This window comes from Podarcis filfolensis (assembly GCF_964270895.1).
Source record: "Podarcis filfolensis genome assembly, chromosome: W".
NCBI classification, from domain to species: domain Eukaryota; kingdom Metazoa; phylum Chordata; class Lepidosauria; order Squamata; family Lacertidae; genus Podarcis; species Podarcis filfolensis.
Genome location: NC_139619.1, coordinates 787756 through 799166, shown reverse-complemented (window position 1 = coordinate 799166; position 11411 = coordinate 787756). Strand labels below are relative to the sequence as shown.

General features: G+C 51.9%; 1 protein-coding gene across 1 annotated transcript; it reads left to right on the top strand.

Annotated features, from left to right (window-relative positions):
* Positions 1 to 905: 905 nt before the first annotated feature.
* On the top strand, positions 906 to 2115 carry LOC310753689 (transmembrane protein 256 homolog). Its single transcript, XM_083595038.1, has one exon. It carries the CDS (start codon positions 1434 to 1436, stop codon positions 1809 to 1811), a length of 378 nt encoding a protein of 125 aa, XP_083451164.1. The 5' UTR covers positions 906 to 1433; the 3' UTR covers positions 1812 to 2115.
* The last annotated feature ends 9296 nt before the right edge of the window (positions 2116 to 11411 follow it).

The following is an 11411-nucleotide window of genomic DNA, read 5'->3' as shown; positions in this document are numbered from 1 at the left end:
GGGCAACGACTTGTGCTTCGGACTCTTGCCCTTCTTGGCTGATAAAAAGTAGCGGGGGTGGTGGTAATTGACTGGGCCAGGAAGAGTGTTCCTATTTCCATCTGAAATGCAGGAGGGCATAACATTCTGATCCAAGTTTCATTCAGAAAACATTATCCATAATATCAGCAGCAGGCTGCTGCAGTCAAATTGGCCAGTCAGAATGGAAAATCCTATTTTAACAAAACCAATAAAAGAGAGCGGCAATACTATTTTCTTGTTTCCCTTGTTCAACTACAATTCCATAAAACAGTGGATTTGTAGGTTCTCATTAATAAAAAATAAATAAAGGGTGTGAGGGGTGGGTGGGATCGATGTGCCTATACTTCTTAATTCCACCCCTGGGCCTTTTCTAGACTGAAAATAGTGTTAATTTGTTCCCCTTCCACTGCTGTAAATATTGCTCCCTTAGAAAATAAGTGATTTATTTGACTGGAACAAAATCCATCTTGTGTCTCCAAGTGGTTTAGGGTTGTATGATCTATGTCTGGATTGGCCCACTTAATGCTATTTATTGCTCTATGAATGATATTAAGATGGATTTCTTAACTCTGGTGGAATTACTTTTTCTTCTTTTGTGCAATTTTTACTTGCCATAGCAAACAAGACTTTGTCCATGTACCCATATAAAATAACTATTATCGTTCTTTTCCTCTGCATTTTTAAAGCATAAATATTATTGGCTCTGAGGCAACAATGACAGAATGTGCTGACATCAGAAAAATGCCAGAAGTAAAATGTATAGGGCATATTGAGAGATGGGTGGCAAAGCTGTGCATATGCTTTGTCCTCCCCAGCAGTATATATTGTGGGAGAGTAGCTAGAGGAAGCAGAGAAAAGCTCCAACCAGTATTATTTTTTCTATTATTTTTTTTTAATTTTGGAGTTTGCTTGTTTATTTTAAATTCAGTTTGTAAAGGTCCCTTTAGAAACGAAAAGATACAAACACAAGTTAAGCACACAGTTTGCTTTTAGTTCAACACTTTCTTCATCCATCAATTTTACCCAAAATCACAAAAGTAATATTACAAAGCTTTCACAGTGCACGTTTACATATTCTGCATATACATCTAGTCACTCTTCAAACAATGCATTTCCATTGAATTTGGCTTAAAAAACAACAACACAGCCCCTACAGCAGGCTGGAAATATATAACGTTTTAAACCAATGTGTTTTTCCTCTTAAAAAAAGAAAATATATTACTTGGAAAGAAGCCCATATTGCACTAATTCCCAAACAAGACACGGACATAAGGCAGGTGAAAAATTATAGGCCAATCTCGCTCCTAAATAATGATTACAAATTATTTGCCAGTCTATTGGCCAATAGACTTAAAAATGTATTTGGAGAGGAGATTGGAAAGAACCAAACTGGATTTCTACCTGGCAGACAGATGAAGGACAGTGTTAGAAATATAATTGATATGGCGGGCGCCGGGGCGTTTTACCGACGGCTCGTTGCGCTGAGCGGGGCTGCGGCCGTCGGGGCGGGCGCCTACGGGGCTCACGATTTCCGCCGCAGCGACCGAGATGACGACTTGAAAGAGCTCTACGAGATGGCCAACAAATACCACTTCCTCCACAGCCTGGCCCTCCTGGCTGTGCCTCACTGCCGCTATCCCATGATGGCCGGCAGCATCCTGTCTCTGGGCATGGGGATGTTCTCTGGCGCCCTGTATTACCACGCCGTGACAGGGGACCCGATCCTGACCAAGGCAGCCCCGTATGGTGGTTCCCTCCTCATCCTCGGCTGGATCGCCATGGCCCCTTGACACCCCGTTCTGTCCCCATGTGGCCCCCATCTCCCAACGCCAGGGTAGCCAGCCCTGCCCCTCCCTCCTCCCTTAGGCTAGCCAGAAGGGAGCCCTAGGAGAGGAGAGATTTCCAAATGTCAGAGTGGGATCCCTTGAGGTCTTTAGGCCGCCCCGAATGCGTCTCTATCCTGCATCTTGGAATTCCCCGAATGCCGAATCCCTTTTTAAAAAGCCAAGATCCTTCCCCCCCCCCAAAAAAAAATTGCAACCAGATTTGAGTTTGCGATTGAGGCCTCAAAATTCAATGTCTGATCGGTGCTTTTCATTTTTTTTTAAAAAAAAATAATATTTATTACTTTTATAGATTACAAAAAGGGAAAAGAAAAAAAATAAAAGAAGACAAAGGAGAAAAAGGAGAAAAAGGAAAAGAGGAAAAAACAATACAAAACAGTATATAGACAATGCAAAACACAACCTAAACTCAAAACTAAACACATTAAACTAAACTAAACAAAACCCACTCCCTAACCTTAACCCTAAATAAAACAAAACAAAAACAATTTAAAAACATAAATCCTCCCTTGTCCGTACTCTATCTTTCATTCCCTTGTTTCCTCGACCTCCTCTCACCTCCCTTTTTGTATTCCACTTCTATTAATTGTTTCAGCAAATCCTTTCCATCTTTCTCCATTTTCTATCATATTGTAAATGACATATTTTTTAACCTTATTTTTCATTAAAACTAAAATACTTATTGTCAAGGCTGCCCAAGGTCCCAGCTCACAAAGGACCAACGCTGCTTTCTTATTAAATACAAAAGTCTTTATTGAAGTTCAGTTTCACTTCCAGAGCCGCAGCGCGCAGCCCCACGTCTCAACTGTCAGACCGCTGATGACCCTTCTGAATCTCCTCCCCCTGTACACCAATTTAAGACCCTCGCCTTGCTCCACCTTTTCCGCTGCTCCTTCCTCCTCTGGGTCCGCCTGCCCGCCGGGGTCTCTCCCTTCCTAGCCTCTCCTGACGCTGATTCCCCTGAGCCTTCTCCCTCCCTCCGGCGGGCTTTAGGAGCTGGTTCCCCATCCGGGTCTCCTGCTGTCCCGCGCGCCTGTACATTTGAACTTGGCGCGCGTGCCCAGCCAGCAGTTTTCCTCCTAACCGTTTCACTGCTGCTGTCACTGCTTCCCCCTTCGGGTGGGCTGGCTGCAACTGACCTCCCCTCCATTCCCCCACTCTCCGATGGAGGCGTGGTCAGCCCTGACTTACTCTCCCTCCCCTCCGGAGGAGACGCTGGCCCTGACACATGTGACTCTTCCCCCCCACTACGCTCTGGTGGGAAAACGGTCCCGATCCTGCACTGCTGCTTTGGGGTTCCCCTCTGGCTCCTTGTTTCTGGTGCGTCCCCCCTGGGACCCCCCTTGCCCTGACCATCGGAGCCCCCTTCTGGGAATCTTCTGATTCGCTGGAGAAGCTCATGGAATCTCTCGGGCCACTGTCATAGTCCCCTACGCTTCCCTCGGATTCTTCCCCTTCGCTCTCCAATTCCTCTCTCCCCAGTGCTCCTGCTCCTGATTCCCTGACATCCATCCCCCCCTCGAAGCCCCCCCTTCCCCCCTCCCCCTCTTCGGGTGTGGGTTCCGGGTGCTCCAGTGCTGTGGGTGTGAGTGCGGGATACCATTCTTCCCCCCCGGTGTGCAACCGGCTCGCGGGATCCGGCCAGACCGCAATGGGCTCGTCGACGTTGATTTCTTCTGCTTCCATCTCTCTGCTGTTGTGCTCGAATCCAGGATCCTCCCCCAACACGTCCATGTCCTCCCCTCCCCCGGGTACCTCTGGTGAGACTGCGTGTAAAGGTCCCCGCAGCAGCTCCCTGTGCCACCCCACCTCCGGTTGAGTGTCCCACCAATAGGAGCGGTCTGTGTCAAACCCCGAGAAAGACCCCTCCGGGGAGCTTGTTTCCGGCGTAGTCTGCTCAGCTGATGAAAAACCCTGGAACGTGCTGGCTGAAAGTGTGGGTGTGAAAAGCCAGTCGTCAAAATACTCTGCCGGCATAGGTCTGTGTGGGAAGAGTGCATGGAACTCGTCTTTGAGGTAGTGCTCCTCCACGGCATAGCACGGTACCCATCTGTTGGCGCTGGCTGGGATACCTTCCCTGGCGAGGAGATACTCCACCCCCTCTTCCCCCCACCTCGAGTCCAAAATCTCCGTGACCTCGTTGAGTGGCGTCGCCCTCCGTGACCCCTCCCTCATTGGAGATTCGTTGAGTGGGTCTGGCGCGTTCCCTGGCGCCTGAAACCTGTGGGGTGCCCTGTAGGGTGTGAGCACTGACCTATGAAAGACTGGATGCATTCTGGAGCCCTCCGGGAGTGTCAACCGGAAGGCCACTGGATTGATTTGCGCCACGACCTGGTAAGGCCCCAGCTGCTTGTGTTTGAGCTTCCTCTTAGCTAGCGTCCTGGCCGGCACTGCCTGGGCTGCTAACCAGACCCAGTCCCCCACCTGGATGTCCTCCCCGACTCTCCTGTGCTTGTCTGCCTGCATTTTGTAGGCGTGTTTCGCCAGTTCCAATTGCCTTCGGAGTTGCTCGTGGATCTCCTGTAACTCTGCTGCTAAGTGCTCTGCTCCCCTTGGCTCCCCCTCCCCCCTTGTCTCCAACCCCGGGAAGGTTCTGGGATGCCGCCCATTATTGGCGAAGAACGGTGTCACTCCTGTAGACCCGTGCTTCGTGTTGTTGTAGGCAAACTCGGCCAGCGGTAGGTAGTCCACCCAGGTCGAGGGTTGTTGATTGGCGTAGCATCGCAGGTACTGCTGCATGATGGCGTTGACCCTCTCCGCTTGTCCGTTGGTCTGCGGGTGTCGTGCCGACGCTAAGTTGATCTTGACGTTCAGGATGCCCAGCAGCTTCTGCCAGAAGCCCGAGACGAATTGGCGACCCCAGTCGGACAGGATGGACCGCGGCAAGCCGTGAGCCTTGAACACGTGGTCTATGAACAGCTTGGCGGTCTGTTCCGCTGTGGCCACCTTCGCGCAAGGAATGAAGTGCGCCATCTTGGTGAACATGTCTACGACCACGAGTACGGCTGTCTTGCCTCGCGAGCTGGGCAGATCTGTGACAAAGTCCAGGGCCACACTCTCCCACGGTTCGAACGGCGTCTGTAGGGGTTCTAGCAGACCCGCCGGCTTCCTGTGTACTGGCTTGGCCCTTTGGCAGGTGTCACACCTGGAGACGTAATCCGCGACTTCTCCCCTCACCTTGGGCCACCAAAAGTCTCTGGTTACCAATTCCGCCGTCTTGTCCTTGCCGAAGTGCCCAGCGCTGGGCGCGTCGTGTAACTGCTGCAGGACTTTCGCGCGGAGGTTGTCTACGGGTACGTAGAGAGCCCCTTTGCGGATGAGCAGTCCGTCTCGTACCTGGAACTCGTCGTCCTTCGCTGTGCCTCTTCGCACCTCCTCCATCTTGGATTGTGCGAACGAATCCGTCTGCAGCGCTCGACGCACCGCGTCCAGGTCCACAACGGCTGAAGCGCACGCCCACGCTTTCGGTGCGAAAATGTGTTTGGCCGCCACCGGTGCCGCTTCCTCGAGATACTGCGGTTTCCTGGAGAGTGCATCCGCCATGACGTTGTTGTCTCCCGGGATGTATTCTATCCGGAAATCGAAATCCGCAAAAAACTCCGCCCAGCGGATGTGTCTCTGGTTCAGAAACCGCGCCGTGCGCCAGTACTCCAGGTTCTTATGGTCCGTGCACACTTGCACTGTGTGTCTGGCTCCGACGAGGAAGTGCCGCCACGCCTTGAAAGCTGCATGAATGGCCAGCAACTCCCTGTCCCAGATGGTGTAGTTCTGTTCCGCCTTGCTGAGTTTTCTGGAGTAGAATGCGCACGGCCTCCAGTCCCCATGCGAATCTTGCTGCAACAGGACGGCCCCCACCGCTCTGTCCGAGGCGTCCGTCTCAACCCTCATTGGTCTGCTGGGGTTTACATGTAGCAGCTGTTCTTCGGACGCGAAGAGACGCTTGAGTCTCCGAAAGGACTGCTCCGCCTGGTCTGTCCATATGAACTTCTTCTTCTTGGAGCTGAGGGTGTCCGTGATGGCCGCCGTCTCCTTCGCGGACCCCTTGATGAACTTGCGATAAAAGTTGGCGAAGCCGACGAACTTCTGGACCTCCTTCCGATTGCGCGGGCTCTTCCAGTCCAACACCGCGCGGACCTTGGCGCTGTCCATGGCGAGTCCCTTGTCGGACAGCTTGTAGCCCAGGAAATCCACCTCCGTCATGTCGAACTGGCACTTCTCTAGTTTGGCGTAAAGTCTGTGCTCCCGTAGCCTCTGCAGGACCTCCTTGACGTCCCTCTCGTGAGCCTCCTGCGATTCCGAGAAGACCAGGATGTCGTCTAGGAAGCAGACGCACTTCTTGTAGAGGAGTCCCGCTAACACGTGATGCATGAAAGCTTGGAAGGTATGGGAGCCATTCTGCAGACCAAAAGGCATTACGCGATATTCATAGGTGCCTAAAGGTGTAAACATGGCCGTCTTCCACTCATCGCCCTCCCGCATGCGTATAAGGTTGTACGCCCCTCGTAGATCCAACTTGGTGAAGAGTCGTCCCTTCCTCACCGTCGCGAGCAGGTCGTCGATTTTGGGCATGGGCAATGCTGTGGGCTGTGTCTTGGAATTTATGAGCCTATAATCAACTATGAGTCTGCGTTGGGGCGTGTCCTTCTTCTTCACGAAAAACACGGGACTGCCCCCCACTGCTTTGGATTCTTGGATGAATCCCCGCTTCAAGTTGTGCTCTATGAACTCCCTGAGTTCTTGCAGTTCGTCCTCAGACATGGAATACAGTTTTCCAGTCGGCAGCGTCGCCCCCGGCAGGAGGTCAATCTTGCAGTCGTAGGGCCTGTGGGGCGGCAGCTTATCCGCTTCCCTCTCGCAGAAGACCTCCAAAAACTCCTTGTACTTGTTGGGTACCGCTTGCACCATGCCTAGGTGTAACTGCGGTTCATCCTCCTGCCCCTCGTCCTCCTGGCGAGTCCGGATGCAGTGTTTTGCGCAGTAGGAGGAGCAGAAGGTCAATTGCCGCTGGTACCATGCTAATGCCGGGCTGTGCCTATCCAGCCAACTCATACCCAACACTATGGGCGTGTCCGACAGGTGAGTGACGTTGAAGCTGATGACTTCACGGTGGTTTCCAATTTGCATCACCATAGGCGGTGTTTGCTGTACCACCTCTCCTCCCAGTAGCTTCCTGCCATCGACCGTGACAACGTTTAGGGGCATCGTGGCTGGCAGGAGTGCTATGCGATGTTGCTTGATGAAGTCCACTCCTACAAAGTCTGCGTTGCTCCCAGAGTCAATGGTAATTGGTACTTCCAGGGTGAGCCCATTGGGCAGCTGGAGCGATGCGGTGAGTTGCACCACTGGTTTGGGTGGGAGGGGGTCTGTGGGCTGTAAAATCTCTGGGGACTGCTTCACTGACTTGCCTGGTTGGGCCCCAGTGCCTCTGTTTCCAACCAGGCTTCTTCTTCCCCCTGCAGCTGTTCTGGCTGCTGACCTGTTCCCTTTACTGTTGCTGAGGCTGCAGTTTGCTTCTGGGGCCTCTGGGGACACTCTTTGGCCATGTGCTGTGCACTGTCGCAGATGTAACACTTCCTGGTCCCCCTAGGAGCTTTCGCCTTGACTGCTCCCGGTGTTTGGGCTCTGCTGGCAGTCTGAGCCCTGGCACCACCTATCTCCATCGGCTCTTCCCCCCTCCCCAGTGGAGGCGTGGATAGCGCCCGCCCTGTCTCTCTGGGTAGGAAGGGGGTTGTCCTGGCTGGCGTGCTTGCCTTACGTCCTTCCTCTCTGCTCCAAGGGCGTTCTTCCAGGCGCACTCCAATCGCCAGCGCTCTTTGGGCAACTTCTTGGGTGCTTTGGGGTCTCTCCCCCCGTGCCAACTCATCTTTAACGGCCCCATTCAACCCCTCCCAGAACAGGTCTCTGACCGCAATGGAGTCCTTTTCCCAACCCAGCACGTTCACCAAAGCAAAAAAGCGTGAGTGATATTGTCTCACCGTGGCTTTCCCTTGTTGCAGCCCATGCATCTCCCTCCGCGCCACATCCACATCTACCGTTGATTTAAAACAAGCGTCCATAGCTTTGATAAATGCATCGGAATCTTGGAGGGCGGGGTCATTTTCGCGCCACAAATTCCGCAGCCACGCTTTAGCTTCCCCATGCAGATGAGTAATTATGAATCCCACTTTCTCTTCCTCATCTCTAAAGTCTTTCCGAAGCAAATTGAGCGCGTAAACTATGTCGGCTCTAAAGTTGGGGTATTGCTGCAGGTTCCCGTCGAAGTGGGCTACTATGCTGCCCCCCCTCTTCCCGAGGCCAACACCCTCCGGCTTGGATCCTGGCAGCCCCTCTTTGCCCCAACGTTCCCACCTGGTCCGCAGATCCTGGCAGAGCGCTACTGCTTCTTCTTCTCTTTTCCTGGATGCTGCTACTTCTGCGTAAAGCGTCGTGACTGCTTTTTGAAGTTCTGTCACCTTCTCCTCTGTAGTCATCTTTGCCTATCTTCGTGAGCTCGCAAAACACCAAGTCTTGCCCCTCGCTGCACCAACTCACGCTGCGAGGTTTAATTCTGATTGATATGGAGAAGGGTCATACTGTCAGACCGCTGATGACCCTTCTGAATCTCCTCCCCCTGTACACCAATTTAAGACCCTCGCCTTGCTCCACCTTTTCCGCTGCTCCTTCCTCCTCTGGGTCCGCCTGCCCGCCGGGGTCTCGCCCTTCCTAGCCTCTCCTGACGCTGATTCCCCTGAGCCTTCTCCCTCCCTCCGGCGGGCTTTAGGAGCTGGTTCCCCATCCGGGTCTCCTGCTGTCCCGCGCGCCTGTACATTTGAACTTGGCGCGCGCACCCAGCCAGCAGTTTTCCTCCTAACCGTTTCACTGCTGCTGTCACTGCTTCCCCCTTCGGGTGGGCTGGCTGCAACTGACCTCCCCTCCATTCCCCCACTCTCCGATGGAGGCGTGGTCAGCCCTGACTTACTCTCCCTCCCCTCCGGAGGAGACGCTGGCCCTGACACATGTGACTCTTCCCCCCCACTACGCTCTGGTGGGGAAAACGGTCCCGATCCTGCACTGCTGCTTTGGGGTTCCCCTCTGGCTCCTTGTTTCTGGTGCGTCCCCCCTGGGACCCCCCTTGCCCTGACCATCGGAGCCCCCTTCTGGGAATCTTCTGATTCGCTGGAGAAGCTCATGGAATCTCTCGGGCCACTGTCATAGTCCCCTACGCTTCCCTCGGATTCTTCCCCTTCGCTCTCCAATTCCTCTCTCCCCAGTGCTCCTGCTCCTGATTCCCTGACACTTATATACTGTCAGAGCTACCCTAGGTCCCAGCTCACAAAGGACCAACGCTGCTTCGTTGTTAAGTATAAAAGTCTTTATTGAAGTTCAGTTTCACTTCCAGAGCCGCAGCGCGCAGCCCCACGTCCAAAGTCTCAGACCACTGATGCTCCGTCTGAGTCTCCTCCCCCTTGACACCAATTTAAGATTCTAGCCTTGCTCCACCTTCTCCGCTGCTCCTTCCTCCTCTGGGTCCGCCTGCCCGCCGGGGTTCCGCCCTTTCTAGCCTCTTCTCCCGCTGATTCCCCTGAGCCTTCTCCCTCCCTCCGGCGGGCTTTAGGAGCTGGTTCCCCATCCGGGTCTCCTGCTGTTCCGCGCGCCTGCACATTTGAACTTGGCGCGCTCGCCCAGCCAGCAGCTTTCCTCCTGACCGTTCCACTGCTGCTGTCACTGCTTCCCCCATCGGGGGGGCTAGCTGCAACTGACCTCCCCTCCGTTGGAGGCGTGGTCAGCCCTGACTCCCTCTCTGGAGGAGACACTGCTTCTGACACATGTGATTCCTCCCCCCCACTACGCTCTAGTGGGGAAACTGGTCCTGATCCTCCACTGCTGCTTTGGGGTTCCCCTCTGGCTCCTTGTTTCTGGTGCGTCCCCCCTGGGACCCCCCTTGCCCTGACCATCGGCGCCCCCTTCTGGGAATCTTCTGATTCGCTGGAGAAGCTAATGGAATCTCTCGGGCCACTGTCATACTCCCCTACGCTGCCCTCGGATTCTTCCCCTTCGCTCTCCCAATCCTCTCTCCCCAGTGCTCCTGCTCCTGATTCCCTGACATATACGCTTAACTCCTTATAACATTTCTGCTAAGCCCATAAAAAAATCATTCCACCATTTTTCTATCACTCATTAGTTTTACCATATGTCTATACATAAACTTTAAATTTTCCAATCTTCTTCCACCATCTCCTCTCCCTGGTTTCGGATTCTGTCAGTCCTTTCCGTCAACTCCATAAAGTCCATCAACCTGGTGATCTTATGTCCGAGGCTCTTAACTCTTTTCCAAGACCCTTCTGCAGGTCTTCTTCATTTTCTTTAATGCTAAAGAGCAAATCTCGGGGAAACGCCAACCTATCAATACTTTTCTTCCTTCTGAACAGGTCAGCCAAATTTCCATAGTTGAAGCTAAAGTCCATAAAGTATTTCAGGACATATTTCAAGATTCCTCCAAATCCAAAGGCCCCCAAAACTTCAATCTCCTCCACGCCCAAGTCCATGTCCCAAAAGTCCGTTAATCCCTGCATAGAGGGATCTTTCCAACTTTCCTTCTTCAGTCCAAGCCGGGATCCAATCCTCAAAGTCTGACTTTTCCTAGATTCAGTCATAAAAGGCCTCAACTTATAGTCCTCAATTTGCTTCTGTAAAGCCACGGATCCCGCTTGTATTACTTTATGTTCAACAACAGCAGCTTTCTCCTTCTCCTCCTTCTCCTCCACCATTTGTCCTGCCAAAGTGGGTTCCTGTACCAAGTCCTGAATTATTTCTGTGTTGGTGTTCGCTTTTTGACTCAAATTAGTCACTTTCTGTTCCAAATTATCAACTTTAAAAGTCATGTCATCCATCTTCTTGTGAAGCTGTCCCAGCGAACAGCTTATCTTACATAAAAGAGTCACAATGGCCTCTCCTGTCAACATTTTTAAATGTTCCAAGGTCAATCTCTGGTTCTCAGAATCCTTATCTGCAGCTGGAAATCCCCCGGTTACACTCCTGTAACAGTTTCAAAAGCTCCCTCTAGAGGGAAACAGTCTCCACTTGTATCAGTTCTTTCAGGCACAACTCAAACATTACTAATCGGTGCTTTTCGGTTGCTGTTTTTTAACTTAATAAATGATGAGAGTGATTTCACTTTTTTAAAAACCCATGCACCTTATTTTCCTGTGGATAAATTTATTCCGTGGGGGGAGCGGGAAGAAAGAAATATAATTGATATAATGGAATATCTGGACTCCAGGAGAGACAAACAAGCCGCCCTAATGTTTCTGGATGCTGAAAAAGAATTTGATAATGTGTCTTGGCATTTTATGAAAAGAAATTTAGAATTTATGGATATCGGTGAAAAACGTTTAAATGGTATTCGGGCTATTTATTCGGAACAATATGCTAAATTGATAGTTCATAATAACTTCACAGACAAAATTGAGATAACAAAGGGAACCAGACAGGGGTGCCCGCTATCGCCATTGTTATTTATAACAATACTAGAGGTCTTGTTGAGGAAAATAGAAGCAACAAAAGAAA